The following is a 27632-nucleotide window of genomic DNA, read 5'->3' on the forward strand; positions in this document are numbered from 1 at the left end:
GCCCTCAGGTTCTGAAGTTCAATCCCAACAAAAGACAGGTGGACAGATAACCTATCACAGTGGTGGTGAACCTATGGCACGGGTGCCAGAGCTGGCACTCAGAGCCCTCTCTGTGGGCACATGCACCATTGCTCCAGTCCTAGGCCTTCAGCTGGGTTTTATAAAACCTTTTCATGTTAGGCCTCCGTTGCCGTGAACAAAAAAAAGTTCAATCAATCAGTCAATTTCAACTTCTCGCGGAAAAAAAGATCTCACAAAGTTGGAATTGAAATTTTTAGTCCCACCCAGTCTGCTGTTACCACTGTAGCCACACCCACCCAATGGGCCACACACACCCAGCACCCGACGATCCATAAGTGGGTTTTGGCTTACAGTTTGGGCACTTGGTCTCTAAAAGGTTCGCCATCACTGACCTATCAGGATGGTCTTCTTCATAAAAAAATTGCAATCTAGTGGTTTGTGTTGCATTGTAACCTCCTGAGTTTTGTGGGGTGATGTCCAGGGCAGAAGGCTGTGAAGTAACATACCGGGCTTTGGTTTGGCTCCGAGTTTGCGGTCTAGTTCTGTGTTCATGGCGTGTGTCCATTTGCTTTGTGTGGGGGTCGGAGGGAGGTGGAGCAGCTGGTGATGTCGTCATGGTTTGGCTTCTGGATGGTGGTTGCATTTCGTCTGAGGGATGGGTTTGGGCTTGTGTTTGGGTCTGGTGAGAGTGAATGGTGGTGGCGTACTGTGTTGTTCTGGGTCCAGTGTCAGTTTTCGTGGCTAGGACTCATTTGTTGATTAAGACTAGTTTCCAGATGTCTGGTAGGCAGGAGGTATCGTCACATTTATTCATGTTGTGGGGGTGTTTTCTATTTCGATGGTTTCCATAATTATTCTCTTGTTGTGGTGTTCAGTTTTGGAGATTAGTTTGGTTCCTTCAAAATCAATTTCATGTCCTGTAGCTTTAAGGTGCTGGAAGAGGGAGGAAGTTTTTTCTTCTTTTCTGACTGCGTTCTTGTGTTCTGCGATGCGTGCATTTATTCTCCTATTAGTTTGTCCAATGTATGCGGCTGGGCAGATTTTGCATGGTATTTCATAGACTCCTTGGTTTTCTAGCTGGATCATGTCTTTTGGGGTTTCTTAAGATGTTGGCTATTTTTTTGGTCGGTGCCGAAGGCTGTCTTCATATTGTGTTTGTGGAGAATTTTGCTGATTTTATCTGTGGTGCCTTTGATGTAGGGGAGGAGGGCGATGTCATTGTACTGTTCTATGTCTCAGTTCTTTGGGGGTATTTCCCTTTGGATTAGGTTGGTAATAGTATTTCTTTGGAATCCGTTGGAGATTAATATGTTTGTGAGTGTGTGTAATTCAGTTTTCAGGTGGTCTTTGTCGGCTAGGCGTTTGGTTCTGGAGATGAGGGTCTTAGCTATGGAGTTGATCTATGCAGGGTGGTGATGGGATTGTGCGTTTAAGTAGCGGTTGGTGTGTGTTTTTTTTCTGGTAGATGGTGTGTCCTAGGGAGCCATTGGGTTTTTTGGAGATTAGGACATCCAGGAAGGGGAGTTGGTTGTTAGCTTCTATTTCCATCGTGAATTGTATTTTGGGGTGTAGGCTGTTGAGATGCGTGAGGAAGTTGTCCAGTTTTTCTTTCCTGTGTGGCCAAATTACAAAAGTGTCATCTACATATCTGAGCCAGAGTTTGGGTTTGTGTTCAGATTTGTCGAAGGTGTTGGTTTCGAAGTGTTCCATGTATAGGTGCGATAGTTTGGTTTGGTGGTCTGATGTGTTCATCACTACCGTGGCGTTGCCTTTGTCTGCTGGGAGAATGATTATGTTGTTGTCTTTCCTCAGGTTGGTGAGTGCTTTTTGTTCTTCTTTATGTAAGTTGCTTCTAGGTGGATTACCGGAGAGCCCAGCCATATACATTGGACAAACTAATAGGAGAATAAATGCACGCATCGCAGAACACAAGAACGCAGTCAGAAAAGAAGAAAAAACTTCCTCCCTCTTCCAGCACCTTAAAGTCACAAGACATGAAATTGATTTTGAAGGAACCAAACTAATCTCCAAAAATGAACACCACAACAAGAGAATAATTATGGAAGCCATCGAAATAGAAAAACACCCTTACATGAATAAACATGACGATACCCCTTTGCACTTCAAAGAAAATATGCATATATACACTATTACACTATTACATTACTGAATAAGTGCTTATTCTGCTTATTAAACAGACTACCGAAACTATGTTAAACAACAGCAAATTTAAATAACTGAAAAAACAAAGAGAGCAAAGCTATCCAAATTAAAGATCATTAAAAAGATATTTCTCATATATTTTTTCTCAGTCAGTTGTTTTAATTAAATATTACTCAAAGCACATTTTTGTTTACTTAAAATTACAGAAGTTATGTTCTGCAATAAAAATCCATCTTGTTAATAAAACAAGATGCAACAGGTATGGGGTTTAAACAGCTGCTTTATCAAAAAAACTCATCATTTAAAATATTTTTGCTTGAGAGTGAGGCAATATAGGGCAAAATGTAAATAAATTATTTGTTTAGCTGTTTCAACTACAAAATACTAGCAATCATATTTTTATTATCATGAGAGTCACATTTTGCTGGCTCTTTCTTCTCATCTCAACCTTGAGAACTCACCTAACTAATAAAATACACCAATAAATTACAATTCCGCAATCAACTGTTTATATGATGCAATTTCCAATTGTTCTACACTAAAAAAATCTTTGGTTTAAATATTCTTGTAGATTCATGTCTTTGAAAACTTTTTCTATACATCAATCAATACTTCTCTTTTTAAATATGATAGGAAATGTTTTACTTAGCTTTCAAATTGGCAAATATGACTTGTCAGTTAAGAGTTAAAAAAAATCATAGGCAATTCTCCAGCTCCTCTTTTTAAAAATATGCACACACAAAAACACTTCTGCTATGCAAGTAGGATGATTTTTTTAAAGCACTCATGTGTTACATGTTTCATTGGTACAATGATGCATGACATACAATGTCATAATTTCCTGCCATTTAATATTTCAGCAAAACTATAAGAATCTTTTTCTCCCTCAGAATTCTAGCTTCACTTGCAATGCTAAAATTAATGTTGTGTCAACCTTTTGATTAGTAACCCTCTTTTCCATAGTTTGAATGAAAAATGAAAAATCCTTTCATTCAAAAATGGTGCCATGCTTGAAGCTTGCTTAAAAGCAGGCATCCCAATTTTACTGAATGCTTTAAATAAGTCCTTTGGTAAAGCACCTACTGGGGAGCAGGGTGAGTAGCCTACATCATGAAAACGTTTCAATAACAGAGGGAACGTAGGAAGGAGAAATTATCATATTCTCTTGTATCTTCATCTTTCAAAAGTACTCTTGGCATATGCAATAAAAGTGTTTTGGGGTAGATTGTTATTTTCTAGACAATCAGAAATTAGAGGAAACACTTTTGCTTTAAGGATAAAGTCAAAATATGGTCAGTTCAACCAACATATAAACCCAGAAGTGCACCAAAAGAATGTTGTGAGCAGGCCTTCCCCACTAGTAAATATTATTTTGCCTCCTTCAGTTCTCTGTCCCCAAAACCATCCCCCCCACCACCACCGCAGACTGGCAGTGACAGCAGCAGAGTCTGACAGTTTCACACGTACACATGTCGGTTGCACAAATGGAGATTCCCGTGCTCACCTGCCACTTGTGCAATCCAGTTGCCAATGAGCAACGAACTGGTAGCAGTCCACGGAGCAAGGTTAGGGACCCCTGCTCCACAGTATGGTCCAAATCTGATCTTTCAGATACTAAAATCTTCTAATACACAGATGCATATCAATACAGAACTGATAATTTTAAAAAGTCAAGATGTATTTTTTCTTACATAAGATTTATGAAATTATTTTCAGTATTTTTTCATAGAATTTAAGATGACTCCAATTTTATTTATACAATTTTATAGACCCATCAGCCAAAATTAAGAGATTTTAATATTTCAGAAAATCTATCAATGGAATCACTAAGAGTCAATACCAATTTGATAGCACATAAACATAATTTAATATAGCAAATGGGACAGAAAAATTATTATGTTGGTCTGTATAAACAGATACAGGTTATCTGTTATCTGTATGCTTTGATCCTTACAAATTTCTCCACTTGCCTATATTTTAAAATGAACATGTGAATATATTTTGTCCATCAATTGGTATTAAATAAAACAATTATTATTACTTTATTTGTTTTTAAATGAATATTTGATTTTTAAAAAGTTATTTTTAACAAAGCTTTTTCAGAATAAAATGTTTTCATACTCCTCCAATTTCAGTGAATTGTTTTATTATTTGGTTTACATACATTTTTCACATCATATTTTGTGCAGCTTGCATAAACAGGGTGTTCCATAATAAGCCATTATATACTTTTCTCATAACAACAACAAAACAAACCTCAGTAAAGCATTTTGTGGCACTGTAAGGATTTTAGCTTGGTGATGTCAATGCATCCCTCTGGACCTGAAAAGATATTCTGCTGTGTTACATCACGTGTCGCACAGTACATCACTTTTTATTTCCCATCCCTTATATATGGTATGCACGCTGTTTAACATCTTAAAATCTCAATGTGGACATAATTTACACAAGCTGTGCAAATGCTTGATTTATAGAAGATGGTCTATGCAAGATTTATAGGAAAGATTTAGCTATTTTAAACAAGCTGAATTCTTAAGAGTAACAGCATCAAGAATCTAAGTCTACCACAAATTTCATTGTTATTAAAAAGCTCAAATAGAAGAAATGGAAAATAGTATGACCTCAACTCAAAGATAGCTTGCTTTCTTTTAAGTCACCAATTCTTTGTTTCAGTTATGTTCTTGGTCTTCAGCATTTTTTTTTTCTCTCTTGGTCTGCTGTGATCACAGAAGACACTGGTCCTAATATTTTGACAAATGATTGCCTCAATCCAGTTTCATAGAGTAATGTGTTGAAAAGAATATTGCAGTAGTTGATCAGAAATAAGCATGTGCCAAAACGCAAATAAAGTTAAAAAAAAGAAAGCTACGGTTTTTCACTTTTTAAAACACATGAAAAGTCACAATGTAATATGATACTTTTCTACAGTCATCTGGTGAAAGCCTTTTGATTTCCATTAATAGCAATACTCTGCAAAAGTGCACCTTGATTCATAAAGGACTGCAGGACTTTTGGGCTTATTAAAAATTTGCAAGGCTATTTCATCAGACTCTTTTAAAAATGTTTTACAGAGTTCTGTTAGCCAAAAAGGTAGGAATGTGTTTTTCCTATGCTGCATCTAAACTTTGGAACATCCACATCTTTTTTTTTTATCCTTTTAGAATGTCTTAAAGAAATAGTTACTGCTGTTTTCCAGTATTAATTCATCCATAGTTTAATTTTAACTAAACATAAATTAACATAGTATTTTTAAGTAATTTGGGAAATATACAAATTTACACCTAATACAACACTAATACTGTACACTCTTAGTTCAAAAAGTTCATTTGATAAGCATATGGACTTCTTCCTTACTTCCACTGACAATAAATATGTGTCAATGTAAAATATTTGTGTAGAATTGTAAATTATTTTGATTCCTATCCTCTTGTCAAAGATTGCTCACCATTCAGTGAATTAAAAATATTACTTTTATAATTAAAAAAGCACACCGATTTTCTCTGAATGTTTTAACATATTTTAAAAATGGGGTTGCCTTTTGTTAATATATTTATTTCTTAACTAAATATCTGCATTTTCAAAAGGACATATGAACTAGTATTGTTGTATTTCCCATAAATCCAATTATTCTAACATCGCCCTAACTACTCCTTTATTTACTGTTGCCTGGAAAGAACATTGCAAAGAAAACTATTATTCAAGCTCAATGACTGTGTGATTACTGATCAAAGAAATATTCTATGCATCCAGAACATAAAGCAAGCAAAAAGCCAAGATGTGACAGTGTGCCTAAATCTTATAAAGAAATTTGTGTTAATGCAATCCTGAAAGACTATCCACGACAGAATTTCTCCTTAGGCAAAACCTCAAGGTACTATCCTAGGTTCCATTTCTTTTCTTCTTTTTAATCTCTGGGTATTCTTTTCTCTTAAACTTTAAACAACCACCTCCCATTAAAAATACTAACTAGTTGGCCATAATCATGTTTGGCATGACAACTTTTCATTCACTGAAGTATAATATGGAAATATTTCTGCAAATAATATCTCATATACTATCTAAGTTTGTAGGTAAATGATTTAGTACAGATTATTTATAAATATTGTTTTGAAGAACTGAACTAAGTGTAAGAAAATTCTAACTGGTTCACATTCCATTTTGCATTGATAGTTGTAACAATCATAAAAGTCAGAGCATATCACAGTCTTTACTCCATTTGTCTATGAACTCTTTGGGACATACTGAGGGGGTTGATATAACTTGGCTTCTAAATTAACCTATTCACTGTATTTGGAAAATAAAGTGTATTATAAATTAGTCATGAGAGCTAGCTCTAAGAAAGTTAGAAGCAAGCAGCCTGAAACTAGACAAGTCTCTTACACTGACTGGGTGCATATCAGAACCTATTGCACAGCATGGGCTGGAGAAAAAGAGAATTTGAACCTTGACTGCATTTGACACAGAGCAATCACTGGAATTCATTAGTAATGGCTATATTAGTTTGTTGGGTTTTGTTTTGTTTTTTGTTACAAGAAGACTACTTACTGGACCTGCCTCAAAATACCTGTATATGTTTCCAAGTTTTAGTGTTTCTCAAGAGAAGCCTGATATCAATTAAATCATTGAGGATAGCTGGGAATAGGCAGCCCATAAATTTAATCAATTATTATTTATTAAACAAAAAGAGATATAATGAATGAAACCCCGAAAATATGCTTATAATTATACTGCAGCTATTCAGTTTAACTGACATAGTTAATTTGATATGTGATCATGTAAATTTAGCGAGATAAGAATCCAGTGGGTCAACTGCCTATAGAATCCAGTCACACAGATTGGCCAACTGATTATATTTTCAACTTTATTTGCATGTTTTTTAATTTGGAAGACACTATCTTTAGTTAGAACAATTAACTAGTGGAACAATTTGCCTCCAGAAGCTATGAATGCTCCGACACTGGAAATTTTTAAGAAGAGATTGGACAACCATTTGTCTTAAAAGGTATAGGGTTTCTTGCCTAAGCAGGTGATTGGACTAGAAGACCTCCAAGGTCCCTTCCAACTGTGTTATTCTATTCTATCTTCATTATTTGCCCAGACCCTGAAGATTTTTTGGGTATGATTCATGTTATAGTTTGCTTTAGCCTATTGTGACTAACTAATTGGCACATGATACAACTGCATTTCTGTTGGTTTCTCAGTGGCTAAGGTAGAACCTTTTTTCTCTATTGTCCTGGATTACTCTGGTTGAGTTGTCTAATAAGAAACAGTCCTACAGCACTAACTGAAGGGAGAAAATGGGTATTTGCCATTCGATACACTCCAGTGGTGTACCTTCAGGAATCAAGCACACAGGGAAATCCAGTACAGGTTAGCCTGACCAATATAGTTAATGAGGTCATCACTTGCAGCCTTAAAGAGTGGGAGAAAAACAAACATACTCTCCCCTCATTCCTCACTTCCTCCCCACCACAAACCTAAGTGTTTGCTGTAGGTTTATCTCTTTTCCACACATCAGATCATGTTCATGTTCCTGTGCCAGAGCCCTATTCTTCAAGCTTGTTGAAATATTGCTTTCTGAAAAATGTGTGCTAACATTTGGCCAACACAACCACAAGATGATTTTATTAACTTGTAGCTCATTTCATAGACTGCTGCTCATGTTGCTAACATATGCTTGCCTACCATTTACTGCTCTATAATTAGAGGAGTCATATGTAAAAGATACTGAAAGCCTTTTTTTTGGTTCAGCTAAACAGACTGTTTAAATTTTGAGAAACAAAGCAATTTATTGAAATAAGACCACATTTCTGCCCAATTCTGTTCCTATTATTTAGAACATTTTAAATAACATGCATAATCAAACCATTTAAGAAAGTCTTTAGTGGTTTCCTAAGAAGACAAAATCTAGACTGTGATAATAAGGTGATTGAGACCTAACACCAATCCACTATTTGGTGTCATATGTCTGAGTGTCAAGTCTTATCCCTTCCTTTGTACCTGGTGATTCAAAGCCAACTGCAAACAGTTATTTCCATTCAAATTAAATAACCTATAAAATCTCAAAATAGAAAAAGTAGTTAGAGGGTTGTCATAAAAAAAAATTGAAGGTCAGGTGGTTTAGCTAGGTTCTCCTAAGGAAATAACAGCCTGCTGGATTTGACCACAAGGCAATCTAGCAAAGGCTTGTTCTATCTGACTAACCAGATGCTTTCAGGAAGTTTGCAAAATGGATAGAACTGTGATAGCCCTCTTTAGTGTTGCCACATAGCAACTAATATTTGAAGAATGTCACCTCAATTTTTTGAAGTAGAAAGACTTAGCAGCTACCAATAGGCAGAAGATAGAACTAGTCCAGTCCCCTTTTAAAAGTAATCTAATGTGATGATGATCATTACATCTGACATTAGCAAATGTCATAGATTATATATACACAGTGAAATAATAGTGGTAACGTGCACAGAGCAATATGGCCATGTATATTCATGAACTAGATGTCATGGTGCTTTTGACCCATTATTAAATCAAATTAGGACACAAACCATGGTTTAGACTGGTTTCTTGACTTTTGTTTTCAATCTTCCGGGCAATAGCTATAATAAATGAAGGAACTTGTAGAACTACGTTTGTTAATTAATATCCCATAGCCTAAACCCCAACTTGAACATTTCTCAAGAATTAATTCTGGATTCTGTCTAAGTAGATTGACAACTTTATAAAATTAATAATCTGTTGTTGAGTTTATTCAATTGGAACAATAGTATCTAATGTCATGGATTCAGTTTTAGAAAGAAAACACAGTTTTATTTGAGAAAATCAGGTTAAGCATTCAAAGCATGTTTTTGGAGTATTTATCATAACTTTTTAAGTTAATTCAATTAGATAAAAGAAATAATTAAATTTGCCTTTTATTTCTATTTGTTTAAATATCCCTCCCAAAAAAATCAGATCAGCATGCTATGGGCTATCAGCAACAGCACTGAGTGGTGAATGTATAAAGAAATTCAGGGGTTTATTTTTCCTGCCTAGTTTCTTACTGAAGATACAATTATATTTTAAAGGCTTATTGGAGACTATTCTTAGATTTTTCAGCTGTGTTTGTAAGTCCTGTTTTGTTTTGTTTTTTTCTGTATTACTTTCAGGAAAACCTCTGCTTCATATACTCATGCCAACAGAAGTATCAAATTGCTTTTAGCAACTTTGTTTAGTCCTGCTTTCAGTTTGCTGGAAAGGGATCAGATTTATGATCGATAACAAACAAATAAAAAAAGCTGGGTGGATATATTTTTCTCTGCCAGAACAGGAGTGCTTGGATTTTGTTTTGTTTTGGGTTTTTTTGCTAGTCAGCATTAAATACAGGTTACAACAAGGGCAACTTCATCCTAGCCCATTTTCTTTTCCCAATTTTTCCAGCTTTCAAACTTATTGCAGTTATCTTGTCTTCATTATTGATATTGAAACATGGACAAATGAAAAAACATTCTCAGCCGATTGCCGATTATTCCTACTGACCAATAGGACACTCCTCCCCCCCAAAAAAACCCAATTTCATCAGAGTTGCCCTTTCTTACTTCAAATTGCAGAGAAAGTCCAATCAGAAAAAGAACTAAAGGAAATAGCAGTCTTACAATAACCAGATTATTAGATAAGTTAACCTTTATTGTCATTTTGTCACTGGCCCATTAAAAATTACAAATGAAACTCTGTTCCCTGCCTGCTCTCAAAGGAAAGTATATATATACACACATACATAATATACATATACACATGCTATGTACATACATATTTATACATACACTGATATATGAAAAGCCTTATGTAGAATGGCATGTGGATGTTAATGGAAACATCCAACGTCAACTTGCCACAATCACTGCATTGCACATAAAAACATCTGATGGAGTAAAGGTATTGTTATTGTAACTGGAAAAAGACATTGACAAAATCACTTTTTTTCCAGATGCTTTCCCAGTATCAATCATCATTATTGCATATTGCCTTAATAATGAGAGGGGGATATGGGGAAACAAAGCACTGAACAATGAAGCAGGCAGACTCCTACACTTTTAAATTGCAGGCAGAATTGATCCCATTCTGATTGGAAATCTTTGCAATTATTCCCAGGCATATAATAGCTCAGGCAAAGTGAAGGGAGGAAAGTTGGTAAACTTTTTTTATCCTCTTCTCTTCAGGGGTGGATTGTACTATGTGCAAAGTACCAAAATTGGCTTGCTTGAGCCTGAGAGAGAGAGAGCAAAGAGAGAACCAGCAAGTGACAAACTTCAATGTAGCAAAAGGAACAACTGATTTGCTCTGGCTTTAATAAACTGATGCAAAGACAGCAAAGAAAAAGGACCAATTTGATCAGGAGCCAATTTTCAACTGGCATAAATTATTCCATAGATATGACCCCGCTCCACCAAAAAAAGAACCTAAATAAGAAGAATTGCAGCATAATACGAACTCTGCTCATGACAGGGTCTCTTGAGCAACCTTGAATCAAGCATTTACAACAGACATGTCAAACACAAGACCTGGGGGCCGGATGCGGCCCGCGAAGTTGTTTCATGTGGCCCACGAAGCCATCCTGGAATCAGTGAGGGAACAACCCCCGCTGCCTTTGCCCTGGCCCAGGCTGGCCGGGAGCCAATGTACAATTTTGTGATGGCCATCTATGCTGAAACACATTCAGCTCCACAAGGCCATCTAGAAACAGCGAGGAACCAGTCCTTGCTGCGTTGGCTCCGCCTTCTGGGTGCATGCTGGGGAGGTGTCATCCTTTGTGAGGAATGAAGAAATGGACCATGCTTTGGCGCTTGCCCCGGTCCCACCCCCTTCTGCCAGAGACCCTCAGATCTGTCACACTCCTGCCCAGGCCCCCACAGGCACCCTTGACGCCAACAATGTAGAGCTGGCCATGTCCACACAGTAGGCCACACCTACTCCATCCACGCCCACCCAGTAGGCTGCCCACACCCACCCGGCCCCCCAAGGGCAATCACAATGCTGATGCGGCCCTCAATGAAATTGAGTTTGACACCCCTGATTTACAATCCATTTCCAGAAGGAAACAAATGAAAGATTCTTAAATAGGACATCAGTAAAATACTTAATAATGACCATTGCTTTAAATATATCCCTACCATTGTTATTTTAGCAATCATCAAACTGGACAGCCATTTGACTGAAATGGTTTAGGCTTTCCTGCCTGAGCAGGGGGTTGGACTAGATGACCTTCAAGGTCCCTTCCAACATTATTACTATTGTTGTTGTCATCATTTTCATCTTCATTATCATTGTAGAGGGCATAAAAACTAATGTAGAATTATTCAAGATCTTTAGACATGCACATCCCATAAAGACATAGTCCTTGTTCAGCTCACAAGGTGCCTTGATATTTTTTTAGTTAAGCACAGATAAAGGAAGGAATTTGAGGGATCAGCCTCTTAGGCTTTAAGTATAATACAAACTATTCACATCAAGGACAGTTAAGCAGCAGTCATTTTTCAAATTGCTGCACCTCTGTTTACTATCATGCTCACTCATTTTAACAAAATGAGACCATGCAAGCTTGTTGATATTAAGTGACACGGCCAGAACATTAGAACACGAAAATGGATTCTTGTGGCAATTTAAAAGGAAAAGTTTTAGTGAGCAAAAACAGTGTCACTGAATAAAGCAAAACTAACTGCCATATAAAGAAATAAATGAGCTGAGGAGTTTGCAGCCAAGAGACAAAGAATTGAATCTCTTATAAGGTTGGAGAAACTAGTCATTTGTGTAGGTTTTTATGCATTATATTTTATTATCTGTGAAAATACTACCAAAAATGTAACCAGTCCAGAATAGTAGCCAGATGGTAGATGGGGAAGCATTGTGCTCCTGATACTAATTTTAAAGATTTGGATTAGCAATGAATGTTTAAGATGTTGATTCTAATATTAAAACCCTGAACATATTTGGGATTGAAGAATTTAAAAGAATGTCCTCCGTTGTATGCACCTGCCTGAAGTTTTAATATCTGAATGACTCTTCAAAGTGAATGTAGGTGGTAGAAACCTGAATAACAGAATAACGGAGTTGGAAGGGACCTTGGAGGTCTTCTAGTCCAACCTCTTACTCAGGCAGGAAATCCTATACCATTTCAGACAAATAAGATTGTCCAATCTCTTCTTAAAAACTTCCAGTGATGGAACCCTCACAACTTCTCTAGACATGCCATTCCACTGATGAATTGTTCTAACTATCAGGAAATTTCTCTTTAGTTCTAGTTAGTTCTCTCCTTGATTAGTTTCCATCCATTGCTTATAACAATGAATATGAAAATATCACTGCTCTTATCACTGTTTGAAAACACAAGGTAGAACCTAAGGTATAAGATTTTTTTTCTTTATGACTATATTATCATACTAGTTTCTTAATTTTTTAAAAATGAAAACTCCTCAAATTTCTTCCACATAATGGTAGTTCAGCATGAAGGCTATAGTACTAATTACATGAATCGAGTTAAAAAAATGAAAACAATTAATATAATATAGGATGAGAAATTAAAGCCACATAGAGGGGAGAATGTAATCATGTTCTTGGCAGCTGTCATGCCCCTGTTTTGCATGCATTTGGGAAAATTGGGTGATGGGGTAGTGGGTGCATGGGATTTTTCTAGGTTGTTTAGCCAAAACACAGCTCACCTAAAGAACTAAATAACTTTGAGGATACAACATAATTTATTTGCATGCAAGCAAGGAATAATACAGTATAAATTGGACCTCCAGCAAAACTTTGATGCTTTGCTGATTAGCCCTGAGCAAAAGCAGAACCAGTATTTCTATACCTTTGGCCCACAACAATGGAAGACAAAGAAAGACAAAACAAAGAAAAAGTAGAAATAGTGAAAACTACAGTTTGACATTGCAATGTTTTAGGTAAACCTGTAGGTCCTTTGACCTTATCTGAACATGAACAAACACAGGGTTGAATACAAATCACAGTCAACAGAAACTAACCAACCATGCAAGAATAAGATATACAGAACTCTTTTTTTTCTCTCTCTCCAACCTTCTTAGGACTCACCTCTTTGACTGAGTTGCCTAACTAATTCCAACCTCACCTCCTGCAGAGATTATCCCAGATCTGCTAGCATCTTAAATTGGTTCACTCCTGCTGAGCATCTCATGCTCGTTCCTGCAGATCCTCATGAGATGCCTCTATCACCACAATGTTACCTCATGGGGTCCTCCCCTCCCCCCAAAAAAAACTTCCTTGACAAATTAAAATTCCCCAAGTGTGTCTTCAGTTGTCTTCAGATTGACAAAACAGAGGTAGCAAAAATCACAAGCATGCTGCAAGGTTCTATCCACAAGCCTTCCTGAAAAGTATGAACCACAGGGCAGAAATCTAGAATTAACATTTTAAAAAAGTTAGCAACTTTCTTTGCCAGCATCAATCAAGCTCATCAAGCAGATTTTAATTCAGAAAGTAGTTTGCAAATGTTTGGTCCGCATCCAGAGCCAAAAGTTAAAAACATTTTCAATAGGGCCGTGACTCCAAATTGTATTGAAATTTGACTCTTCCTTTATAATTTTCAATAAATATTTTATATTATCATCATTATCATCATTAATAATTATAGTCTAAAGCTCAAGAAAGGAAGCTGCTATGAAATTATATTATCTTTATTATAACTATAGCTTACTACCTATTGAATAAAAATTTAAATGGAACACAACATGTATTATTATTTTCCATTTTCGCTCTGATTTATTTCTCATTCTTAAATTATGTCTAAAACTTTTGAAGACTAAAATACCAGTAACAGCCTCTTCCATTTGCTTTAATTATTTTTTAATGACCTATATATTTTACTAGTTGACAAATTTATGTGCTATGTAAATAAATTTTTGGCAGCAGGTATTTACTTATGAAGTGCCATGTAAGAATACTTAATAAAATAGGTGCATCTTGAAGTCCAATACTGAAATACAAGTAGTCACATGTTCCAGGCATCCAAACAACTGCACAACTAGTTTCAGATGCAGATAGGAAATTAAAAATGTGCTTTCTCAAGGCCTTTCTGACAAGACATAGTGGTAGGATAACTGATTTTCTTTCTATTTAAAGTTCACTAGGCTTTACAATAATGTTGCTACTTATTTAACTATAAACATTGTCTTTTGAAGAATGTTTATCTCCTTGTAAAGTATATTCCTAAAATGTATACATCCACTGAAAGCATAGTCCTAAAATATATGAAGTACTCAAGCTTTATGACTTAAGGACCGGGGACAACTCTTCGCTGAGCAGAGCTTCTAGTTTTAAAGTTATTCAATTTCTCTTATTTGATTTAAGAAAACAGACACACACACACCCAAAAAAAACAGACAAAAGTTCCATATTTGTCAGTTGTAATGAGCTGCTTAAACATTATCTACCTAAAATCTTTTGCAACTCCCAAACAATACATTAAATATAAGTCTCATACTACAACTCTAACCACACAAGCAGCCGTTCTTTAAAATTTGTTTGTATGCCTGCTATGGCACTGACCCAACAAGCTTTGATAGCAGCTAAAGCAATTCCTTGCAAGATGCTCCAGGAGAAGATGAAACAACCACCAAGAATCCTGGCAAACATACCGTGGAGGAGAAAAGCTTAACCTGCTTGAAATCCTTTAATGAGTTTTCCCAATGCACACAAGAGAGAGACACAATCCACAGAAGCTTCTTATTCTAAGCAGACCCCCAACAACTGGATTGGCATAAAGTGACAAAATGTTTGGCAGTGGCTAAACTCCATAACTTAGTGGGGGGGGGGGGGAAACAAGGCTAGAAGAAGATAAAGTGGAGGCAATGTATTTGTTCTTAGGAAGAGGAACTGCCACTTGGTCCTAGTGACGTATCTGTTAACCTTTGCAAATACAGAATACAAGGCAATAAACAGGGAATCAACTACAGATAATCCTCAACTTACAGCAGTTCATTTAGTGACTGTTCAAAATGACACTGAAGAAAGTAACTTATGACCACTTTTCACACCTACAACCATTGCAGCATCTCCACTGACTCATGTTTACGATGGCTGCAGTGTCCCAGGGTCATGTGATTGCCTCTTGCAACCTTCTGACAAACAAGGTCAAGGGAGAAGCCAGATTCATTTAACAACCATGTTACTAAACAACTCCAATGTTTCATTTAACAACTGTACCAAGAAAGGTTGTAAAATGGGACCAAACTCACTTGACAACTGTCTTGCTTAGTAAAGGACATTTTGGGTTCCACTGTGGTCATAAGTTGAGGACTACCTGTAATGTTATGAAGTAACAATGCAGAAAAGGCAAAAAGAAGACAAAATTACCTGTATTATAACTTTCTGCAATAGCGTGGCCATTGGAAGGAAATTTTTCTTTGCCTGAGAATGACTACCAGAAGGCATATTATGATGCCAGCAATAGTATCGAACTAACTATGCAAATTGTAGACAGATTTTTTTTACTCTCAGTTCAGCAATTTCTTGGACTACAAAAAAATCTGTCTGAACAAGAGGAATTCATTCATCCTCCCATAATAAAGCAGGTGTTAGAACAGAACAAGGTATTTAGAAACTGCACAAGCAACCCTCTTTCCAGGATCGTACCATTTTAAAGTAGAGTAGGGATTTTCACACATAAAAACAAATACCAAATTTAGACTGGAACCTTTCACACAAAAATATGAAAATAATTCTGTGGAATCAGGCCAAAGAGCTCCTCAATCCAACATTTTCACTGACAGTAGATAATCATATGCAATAATAAGTTTTTTGTTGTTGTTGTTGTTGTTATTTTAAAAAAAGGTTTATTGGTAGTGGTAGCTTTCAATAGCCTGATGTGATGCTTTTATAAAAGAAAAAGAAATAACCACAACAGATCCATTAAAATAACATTACCTTTTATGTCTTTGGATATATTCAAGAAGAGATTGTAATTAATGTTATTTCCTCCATATAAAATTAAAACTGGAATTGGTGCTCATGACACATACACAATAACATCTGCCACCTACAAAACGCTGCTGCCCTCAACTCTTACTGTACACCTACCTAGCAAGAGCTATAAATGATTTCTGTAATAACTCTATCAATTGAAAGCTGTTAAGTCTTCATTGTAATAAGGTGATCCACAAGCAATAACTGAATCCCTATTTTTCCTCTGAAGCACATGTTAAACTATCTGTTTACTTTAGCATTAAATGGTCAAATTTAAAACAAATGAATATCCTTCAAACAAAAGCTGTTTGTTAGAAAATATAGCTTCCACTGAACTATTTTCACTTTTTTTAAAAAAAAATAGCAGACCTTTGGAAGCTTTGCTAGTTTAGTAGAGTAAAAGCAATTTTATTTTAAAGCTTCCCCTCTCTCTAAACAGAATTTAAGGATAATCAGCAGAGAACAACAAAACATACTGACCTGAATTTGCTGCTGCAGGAGATTGATTTTGTGTTGCTGCTGGAGAAGTTGCTGCTGTTGTCTTGCAATCTGTTGGAAATAAAATTTACATTACATTAAAATAGAGATACCAAATTCAATATTATTCAGAGAGAACAAAGTCCTCTTGATAAATTCTAAGATGTTGAGGCTTTGCTACACTGAATCTTACTTTTCCATGAGCTTGCTACAATACCACAAGGAGGTTTCAAAGATGTTATTCATTAAATTAATCTTTAAAACATAGTCAGGAAAACCTGGTTAAGCCATCATGCACTTTATTAATTTACATTTTTAAACTGCCCATTAGGTAATGGCTGCTTTAATCAGGAGCAGATTAGACAAAGGGATTTCTCTTTCAGGGACAGCTCCATTTTAAGTCATCTCATTCTTTGTCAGCCTTCCAAGGTGAACCGGACAAGAAACACAACCAAAAGAATTAATTCTACTTTAATGTAAGGCTACATTAACAGAAACTTGCAAAAGTACAAATCTCCCTGTGGCTCCTTTATTGTCTGAGAACTTTGACAGGTGGGGCTCCTTTTTCCACCCCATATGCAGCTGTGGACTGTGCCCTCTGTTATCTGACTGTTCCCCTGATAGCCTCTATTTCTCACTTCCCCCCCCCACCCCACCCCACCCAAAATCATTCCCACATGCTATTACATTCTTGGAAATGAGTTTGTGAAGCAGTCATGATGAACCCTTTGGAACTCTCCATCCAAAACAGACTTTTTGAAGCGTATTTATACTTTTATGCATTATTTAATTACAACTTTTCTGTTGGAGAAAGCTTCTCCGGGAAGTGAAAACTGTATGTATCTATTACCTCTGCAAAGTTATATTTCTCTTTCAATTGCCTTGTTTTATTTATTTTTAGCATTACTTTCATTTTCTATTGTTATCCTATGCTTGGTGTATTTTGAATAGAAAAGCATTCTGCCTCTATAATACAAACACAATAACTATAATTATTATTGCTATTGTTTGGCTTCATTGTGTTATCACTATTGTCCTAAAAGATTAATGTTTTATTGTACTAGCTACTGTATATGTTTTGAATTATATATTTAACATTCTATCATGGTTCTAATAGAGTTTTAGATATATAACAACAACAACAATAATAATAATAATAATAATAATAAAGTTGGAAGGGACCTTGGAGATCATCTAGTCCAACCCCCTGCTCAGGCAGGAAACTCTATACCATTTCAGACAAATGGATGTCCAGCCTCTTCTTAAAAATTTCCAGTGTTGGAGAATTAAGCGCTTCTGGAAGCAGGTTGTTCCACTGATTAATTGTTCTAACTACCAGGAAATTTCTCCTTAGTTCTAGGTTGCTCCTCTCTTTGATTAGTTTCCATCCATTGCTTCTCATCTTGCCTTCAGGTGCTTTGCAGAATAGCTTGACTCCCTCTTCTTTGTGGCAGCCCCTGAGGTATTGGAACACTGCTATCATGTTGCCCCTCTTCCTTCTCTTGATTAAACTAGACATACTCAATTCCAGCAACCGTTCCTTATATGTTTTAGCCTCCAGTGCCCTAATCATCTTTTTTTGCTCTTTTCTACACTTTTTCTAGAGTCTCAACATCTTTTTTACATCATGATGACCAAAACTGGATGCAGTATTCCAAGTGTGGCCTTACCAAGGCATTGTAAAGTGGTATTAATACTTCACGTGATCTTGATTCTATCCCTCTGTTAATGCAGCCTAATGTTGGCTTTTTGGTGATTATGTAATTATATGTGATTATATCTGTTGGTTGTTCAGAGTTATATAAACTGAAATAAATAGTTTTAAATTATATTACTATATTTCAGTTGCACTACTACTTAGATAACTAATTTATTGAATTTAAATTACTTTCAGGTTAGGGACAGCAAGAAATCCTAATGTCACAAGGGGGAAAAAATCAGCTAATAGAATAGTTTATTTACACAATACAATGTACCCTCATTTACTTTATTTTAGTAGATTTATTTTAATCCTGCTTTTCCTTCAGAACCTCAAGATGGCAGACAAAGCATCACTGTGAGATAAGTCATTTTAAGATATGGGATGTATAATGGGCAAGTATAATGCCCAATACATTTTATCTGATGTTCTTTTCCAGTATATATTTCTGGGCTTCTACCAAAGTACAAAGATACAGCATAAGAAACATTAGGTAAGATTTATATATTCAGACTGCATGGAATTCTGTAGCTTCTGTAGACCAAGAGAGGATTGCCTTTTGTCCCTAAGGCTAGTTAAAAAGAATTTTCCACATATGGAAGAATCTGCTAACCCACATTTTTTTGTCATTAACATGTCTCTTTTCTAATTATAGGGTTTTATTTGATATTGGTAAAATACACAGAAATGGAATCACCCTCCTGAATCTGAAGCTATAGAATTCTTTTTCCAAACTTTTAAATAAGTTCAAAGTTTCTCCAATTGCCTTGAGGTTATAAAATTTCCTCTTACAAAGCTGTACATGATCAGGTTGTTTGGGAATTTTAGGAAGAGTTACTATCAGGGCTCAATGCCATATTTTAGCATATTGCCTTTTACCATATTTTTAATATTTTAAGATATTTACTCTTGTTGTGGCATCTTGTTATTGCAAGCACTCTTTAAGGGCAGAATGAGACAGGGCTAAACAAAAAAGAATGATTATGCAGAGATAGGCATCATATTAAAAGTTTGTACTCAGGCTATGGGCAAAGCTTTGTAAATTTGGGAACTGATTTTGTTAGAGTTTAAATGTTCATACACCGTCCACAGCAGTTATCAGTACAATATATGAGCAGATGAATATTCATATCCTTATAGAAGCCAGTAAAGTACTCACACAGCATCTAATATTGATGGCATTTGTGATTAAGCAGAAAGAGAGAAATGAAGAAATCCACCCTGTTACACAGCAATTACCACAGTGCAATCTCAATGTATAGGGCTTGACACTACCAAAGATGGCAGAGGAGCACCATGTGGCTCAACTCCTGAATTTTATTTGTGAATTGGTTGAGCTACATGCTCGCTCCATTGAGCATGACAACCTAGTTTTAAGTGTCATTTAATTTTCATTTTGAAATATAATTACAAAGTGTTCACTGTAAGATATCACTCGTCTGCAAATGTGTCAAGATTAATTTGTGCTAGCTTATTCACAAGTGTCAATAGTTAATTACTGTGTCATCTCTGGATGGCTAAATGACATTCTAACTTCTGATTTTTTACAGTATTCCTTTATGTTATTTTCCATTAGGGACGAGTCCATATTCCTCACATGTGGGCAAATATTCAAGCACATGAAATACCAGACGTCACAACTCATTAAAATCAACGGAGCATATTTCGCGGTATATACTCTATAAAACATGTTTAACTGAAATGATAATTCTGGTTTAAAGTCAGATTCCTAAAAAAAGGACATTAATTTAAAATGAATGCCCAAGGAACTTATGGTCTCTCTTGTTTTAATTTTTTTTTTACACAAGATTTCTAATAATTATGTAGGTGCCTCTTGTATATTGCAGTTTTCTTTAAACTTCAAATGATCAAATAATTTGCCAATTTATTTTAACAATATGCATTTAATAATTATCTTATGAACTAGTAGGAAACACAGTTTATAGCATGGTAAAAAAAATTTCAGAAATATTGGAATCTAGAGGAGTAATCTACTTCTACCAGACACAAATTAATGAAAGTCTGTGGGACCATTTACTCAACTCTTAGGAAAGGGAAAAATGTAATTCTAAATAAACTATTAACCATCACTCCTATTAGGTTCAACAAGACATTCTTTCATGGGTGATTATAATTTGTATTTTAAAACGTGTGTGTGTGTGTGTGTGTGTGTATTAAAGCAGCATAATCCATATTAATAACATCTGTGGGAGAGTCTGGTAAATTTCCATGATTTGCAAAGGGTGGCTAATAAGACTCTAAATAATAACAATACAAAACCTATATGGAGTTGGTCAACATCAGAAGTGTTAAGAAAAAAAAAACCTGAAGGCTCTATTTTAGCAGCTCAAGAACACACTTTGCCAGTTAATCATATGAAGGCGAAAATCCAACATGCAACAAGCAATAGCAAATGTTGCCTTTGTAGTGAAAAGGATGAAACGATTGACCATTGGATCAGTGGCTGCAGCAAAATTTCACAAATGGGCCACAAACTGCATCATGATTGATTTGCCAGAATTATTCTTTGGAAACTGCCAGAGGTTTGGATCTGAATGTAGTAAAAACCACTGGAACCATCAAGTTGAGAAAATTTGGAAAATGAGGGCTTAAAATCTTATGGGACATTAAGATCCAAACAAAGAGGCACCTTGTTAATAACATGCCTGATATTACAGTTATTGAAAAGAAGAAAGTCTGCAGGATCCAATCTGGGCTAGTCAGCAGGACCAGGGGTTTAGTCTTCCGAGTTTTTGGACTCAAGCGGAGGCCCATCCTCAGGGAACATCTCTCTACCAACACATTCTGGTAGAGAGAGGTTCCCTGAGGGTGGCCTCCAGCATAAGTCCGAAAGCTGAGAAAACTAAATCTCTAGTCCCAAGTGACTGACCCAGATTAGAATCTGTAGCATTATTCTGGGACATGTATTTTTGACTTCATTTGTGATTTTGCTATTCCAAGTGATCCCAGACTGAGAAAAACAATTGGAAAAATTACAAAGTATTGGGATTTGCAGATCAAAGTTGAACGTTTATGGAAAATGAAATCCGTTATTATAACAATCATAATTTGAACCTTTGGAGCAATATGCAAAGAACTTCCTTGATATCTGGTAATACTGAATTTATTGAACTTGAATACCCTAAGTTATTTTACAAAATGAATATTGAATTTATTGAACCTGAACACCTTAATTTCACAAAAAACACTCTGCTTGGAACATTTCTATATTCTTAGATGCTACTTTACTCATTCTTAGGTCCTTGAATAGGACTTGAACTATTAGGTATATTAGAATGTGAATCTAATTATATATTGCCAAAACATTTAATACACTAACACAGGGGTGTCAAACTGCCGGTCCGTGGGCCGGTTGCATCATGCAGAGGCTGTGCCCACCCCAGCTCCAGCAATGTGAATACATCTTGACACGTCACATGATGTGGCGAATTTGACACCCGGGCACTAACATATACACAAGGCCCATCTCTCTCTCTCTCTCTCTCTCTCTCTCTCTCTCTCTCTCTCTCTCTCTCTCCCTCCCTCCCTCCCTCCCTCCCTCAAATCAGGACTGAGTGCAAGATAAGTTCTAGTAAGTTTTTTCCCCTGATGTTCTTAGATGTTGGCATTTTGTCACTTACCTGTTCTTGCTGTTGGCGAGCAAGATCCATTTGCTGCCGCTGTTTTTCAATTTGTGATGCTGCCAGCTTTTTCTGCTCGTCATGGGCTGCCAGAAGCTGCTCCCGTAAGCTGATGAGCTGGGTAATCATGGCCGAGAGCTGTCGTTCTTTTTCTGCTAAGCTTTCAGGTGTACCTAAAGGAGAAACAAAAGACAGGGCATAAACAACAGACAAATAAACAAGCAGAGGGTAAAACTATTTCTATCCTACGGAAGGCAACATAAATATTTTATTAGAACATATATTCTGCTATTGCATTTTTCACAGGTAGGGATCTTTCACTATCATCTGGTAAGAGAAAACAGATAATTTCTCCCTTCTGACAAGAGGTAAAATTAATTAGGTAATTTGCAATAGCACTTCATTGCTCCCTTCCATTCAAGTATAATGGTTCTTTGATGAATTATCGTGTTAAAAAAAACATTAATACAATGTCATCCCCACCCAATTAAATACTTTTAAATAAACAAAATGTAAAACAACCCTAAATCCTGTTCACTAACAGCAATAACAAAAATCTGGACTACTTTCTTAAAGATTTCCAGCATTCACAAGAAATGAATATATTGATAGGTCATGGCATTCCCTTTTTACTACTAAGAAACCTCCTGAAGTTGTGGGTGCTCCAAAAATGGAGGATTTTAAGAAGAGACTGGACAGCCCCTTGTGTGAAATGGTAGAGGGTTTCCTGCCTGAGCAGAGGGTTGGATTAGAAGACCTTCAAGGTCCCTTCCAACTCTGTTGTTCTGTATGCTACAAACAACCCTGAGATGCTGAAGCACAACAGGGACACTGCAGATATCTCAAGAATATTAATAAAGACATTGGAGGTGTCATGAATCAAACAGCTCAGTCTTTTAGGGAGCATTAACATCTTCAACACTGGAGTAAAAATTGCCAACAAAAAGTCCAACCAGCTCTTGAAGCTATGGATTTTTAGAAGGAGGGAGGGAGGGAGGGAGGGAGGGAGGGAGGGAGGAAGGAAGGAAGGAAGGAAGGAAGGAAGGAAGGAAGGAAGAAGAGAGAGAGGAGAGGGAGGGAGGGAGGGCTGAAGGAGATGGGGAGGAAGGAAGGAAGAAGGGAAGAAGAGAAGAAGAAAAAGAGGAGAGAAGGAAGGAAAAGAGGGAGGAACCCCTACTGCGTCCTTCCTGTGCCTTCTCACACTCACCCCGAGCAAGTGTATCTTAGCAGGTGCGTTTCCACCTACGTTCATTAAGATTGAAGCCAATGAGCTAAACTGAACCTAGTTTATACGCATAGTCATCAATTTACAAATCACTGAAAGTTACAACAACACTGAAAAAAGGCAACTTACAACCGGTCCTCGCACTTACAAGCCTCATAGCATAACCCTGGTTAAGTGACTGATTCTGGGGCACTTGACAACCAGCATGTACTTACAAGAGCATGCCAGGTCATGTGATTGCCATCTGCCACCTTCCCAGATGATTTCTGACAAGCAAAGTCAATGAAAGTCACCCAATGTGCTTAATGATGTGATTTAATTAACAACTGCGCTGATTCACTTAACAACTGTGGCAAATAAAGGTTGTAATATCAGGGATTGACTCACTTAATAACTGCCTTGCTTAGCAATGGAAATTCTGATCCACTTGTGGACATCAACTGAGGACTACCTGTACATTCCTTAAACATATACCTCTTCAAAGGGAACTACATATAACACAATTATAATGAGAATAATTAAAATTAGCAGACAACTGAAGCACTGATAAGCTTTCAGCCTGAATGGCCATGGTCTAGATTTTGTTCGATGTCAGCAGAAAAGAAAATTAGGCCGTGGCCATTCAGCCCAGGCCATTTAGGCCATTCAGCTATAACAGAGGTCTTCAAACTTGGCCCTTTTATGACTTGTGGACTTCAACTCCCAGAATTCCTCAGCCAGGCATGCTGGCTGAGGAATTCTGGGAGTTGAAGTCCACAAGTCATAAAAGGGCCAAGTTTGAAGACCTCTGAGCTATAATGATGAAAACCTACACCAGTATATCAGCTACAAATTATTTGCATTAACCACTGTTAATGTCTAGGATTATAATAGTTTATTTGTTAAACTGTGATTTAATACCAGAATTATCAGATTATGGACTCTTTTGTTGTAGCTTTCAGAAAACCACTTTTATGTAAATTTCCCTGGATATATTGAAAATACCCTACAAGAATCTGTGAAGCACTAAGTACGAGAAAAGATATATATGAAGCTAATTATGCTGGCAAAACATACAAAGAAATCTGTACAGTAGTAATTTTCCAATGATTCTGGTAGTTTAGCTTACATTGGTATGTTGTTATGATAGCCCAAAGTCTGTCAGCTTTTCATTCAGTTTTGGCCCCCATGAGAAGCAGCAAAAACTAAGTAGATTCAATCCTAGTTAGTAGTTGGATAGGGGATAATCATTTCAGAACTTTTGGGTAGACCGAGATACAATAAATAAATAAATAAATAAAACAACCCTTGAGGAGGAGAACAGTGCCCACTATGGTACCAATAAGGAGTGAAGTTTCAGATAAGTCCATTGTGATTTTTTAATTGGGTTTTGAGCTATATTCTCATACTGTCAAATTTAATCTTGAAATCAGGATTTTTTAAAATTATTTTATACCAACTAAAATATTTATACAACATCAGTAGCTGAACAACTTGGTTTCATAAACTTTTTTATTTTCTGTAATCTAGAACAAAATAAGTGCACGGAAAGGAAAGGATTAGCAATTGCAACTGGAAAAAATCAAAGCCAGCTAATATATCTCCTATAGAAAGTCTCATCCTTTGAACCAGAGAAGCAGAACTGTACTTTCACACATACCGTATTTTCCGGCGTATAAGACGACTGGGCGTATAAGACAACCCCCGACTTTGGAGAAGATTTGCATGGTTAGAAAGTCATCTTATACGCCGGAAAATACGGTATTTCACCTTTCCACATTGTATAGTTAGAAAATATGCTATATGCAATCAATGTTTTTAAAGAAATGCATTTGGATCAACCCTTAAGAAAAAAAGAGTATTCATGATCAATTTTAAATCTAGTTTTAGACATCAGGGATAAAATATCCAATCCACAAAATTTCCCCCAAAAGAAAATGTAAAGATTGAATAGTAACTAACGGGATAATGTTAACAGCTAACATTTTAGTCTGCTCCAGTATTTCATTATCTTTCATTCTCTAATAAATGTGTTCGTTCTATTAATAGGATACTAAAACTGAGTCATTCACTATTTTTTGAATGCCTCCTGAGTGTCTACTGAATGTCTGAATTAGTAGAATTCAATTCATTCCAAGGATGCAATGTATTATAGCTTATTGTGGTCTTTAATATGGGTGCAAGGTATTAACATAGCTCAGCCAGTGAGCTCATTAAATGGTTAGAGCAAACAATTGTTCAACTTACTTTATAAAAGTATTAAGCATATAGGATGGCTTTTATCTATGCATCCTATTAAATAATGAAAAACAGAAACACTATAAACAATCAGAAGACATCCAGATCTTCAAATCATTTATATTAGCTAAAAATACACTATGCCTCAAGTAGAAGTTAGGCTTTGCATGTCCAAATCCCAGGTTAAGTCTTTTGCATCACTAATTATTTTATAATGGGTATAATATTAATTGCTTTAATACCATCCTAGATGAAACCATTAAGATGTTCATGGAATGCAAATTGGTGGCAGCACTATGGATTAAGGGATGGGAGAGGTATATTTAAACTCACATGGACACACAAAGAAATAATTTAAATATAATTTCAATTTGCACTAGTTATGCAGCACGTTATAAGGCCAGGATATTGTACAGCCCACCTGACAACATTTCAGTCTGTACATTGAGATAATGTTGATTGGAAGTAGTCAATTTTAGCTGCAGCACAATGTAAACTTTGTTCCACTGGGACAAATTGTACTTTCATCTATAGCAAGATAGTTGAACATCGGACACCAAAGCTACAAATCAGGTTTCCATCTATGTTTGAAAGTAATCTTAAGAGTCTCCTTTCTTGCTTTGTCTTAAAGCCTCAATCTCAAGAGTTACTGTGGTCAACTCAGAAATACCATAGGTATCCCAGTAGGAATATGAAATATTAGAAAACAATTTATAACATTCATGGATTAAAGTTGACTTTGTCTGCTGTACAATTGTACTTGTACTGTATTCATCAAGGGCACTTGTACAGAGTTGCTACTGCAAAGCCAGCTGTAATCTAACCCTCCTTTCCTTGTTCATATATGAAGCCAAAAGGCTTTAGGAAAACTGATACAGGTTTCTCAGGCTTCCATATATTTTCCTACTGAAGTGAGAAAACAGGAAAGGGAGGAGGGATGGCAATAATTAATTAACTCCCTAGCCACCATTCCCACTAATCTATATGCAGTGGTACAATATGCAAATAAAAAACAAAGAAATTAGCTGCTATGTTTGGGTTTTTTTATTGTTTAACCATACACATCATCATGTCTTTGCTACTCACCTACTATGATACTCTTAATAAATTATCAATAAATAAGCTTTTCTGCTAAGTTGAAAGGAACATCTCTGTTTATCTATTTTTAAATAATGAAGAATCTGCAGGCCAAACGTGCTGTGAAGTGAAAAAGATCCTTATCATGGCTCTCATCAAATAAAGATACTGGCTTCCATAATATATTACCCATGACACATGCACCTTTTTCTGACTTTAAACTGGATCTGTTTGCTGACTCTGAAGTTATAGGGAGAACCAGGCCACCCTGCCCCCCACCTCCAGATTTCCAATGGGCTCTTCCTTATCCCCAGATCACATCTGTCTTGAGTTTCTCTCAGATTTGTCAGGTGGATCAGTGCTCCCCAGGGCCTGCTCCAGCTGAAGTATTTTAATTTGACTAAACACCTGATTTATTTTATCTCTCCGATGAGAAAGACAGTTTGTCTTAATAGAGCCTGTCAGCCCACAGTCCCATTCAGAGCAATTTACAGGCAGCCAGGGACGCTGGGAAAGAAGAGGGCTGTAATTCTGTATTTTATTCTCCTCCCGAAAGCACCTAAAAGCAGCTATTCACAGCTCCTGCATGTGGCATTTTAGGACTGAATTAGCTTTTTATTCAAGTAACTACATTTGTTGTGAATAGCTTATCTGTAAAATTGCCACATTCACTACTGATTTTATTAACCTTTGGCTCTATTGCAAAATGGTCTTCAGTTAAGAAGGACCTTTAAATCTGACATATTTTTTTTCAAGAGACCTTTTATCCTAGCAACTTCAAATTTACTGAATTTGATCCATTGATTCCTTTACCAGTATATTCAAAACTTTTATGTCTCACTGGGAAAATCAATATCATGTGCAGAAACCTTTTATTTTATTCTAAAGATGACACTTGCCTCTAAGAAACCAACAGTAGTACATTAACTGCTGTCATCATATAATGATTCTTTTTAAAAAAATAAGATCCTTACACTAGCTCTTTGGTTTATTATTGCTGTATATTTCCATTGCTTTGGAAACTGTATATAAATCAACAAACTGAAAGTAAAATATTTATTTAAGCAAGAAGGTATATAAGCAGGACATTTGCCTCTTTGTCCCTACAGTTTCCACTGCTAATGAGACAAGTTCTTTTTAAAAACTGAATAAA

At 36.2% G+C, this 27632-nt stretch overlaps 1 protein-coding gene across 16 annotated transcripts in view; it reads right to left on the reverse strand.

Annotated features, from left to right (window-relative positions):
* The window catches only part of SOX6 (SRY-box transcription factor 6), a 480950-nt gene that overhangs the window by 144794 nt on the left and 308524 nt on the right, over positions 1 to 27632 (reverse strand). For all 16 annotated transcript variants that reach the window (XM_039344591.1, XM_039344594.1, XM_039344588.1 and 13 more), the window contains 2 exons: positions 21961 to 22133; positions 16624 to 16692 (listed from right to left, as the gene is read on the reverse strand). In XM_039344591.1, the coding sequence (XP_039200525.1) occupies positions 16624 to 16692; positions 21961 to 22133 (242 nt within the window). The remainder of the gene's footprint in view (positions 1 to 16623; positions 16693 to 21960; positions 22134 to 27632) is intronic.

The sequence above is a fragment of the Crotalus tigris genome, unplaced genomic scaffold (genome assembly GCF_016545835.1).
Source record: "Crotalus tigris isolate CLP2741 ecotype Arizona unplaced genomic scaffold, ASM1654583v1 scf7180000017933.3771270, whole genome shotgun sequence".
Lineage (NCBI taxonomy): Eukaryota > Metazoa > Chordata > Lepidosauria > Squamata > Viperidae > Crotalus > Crotalus tigris.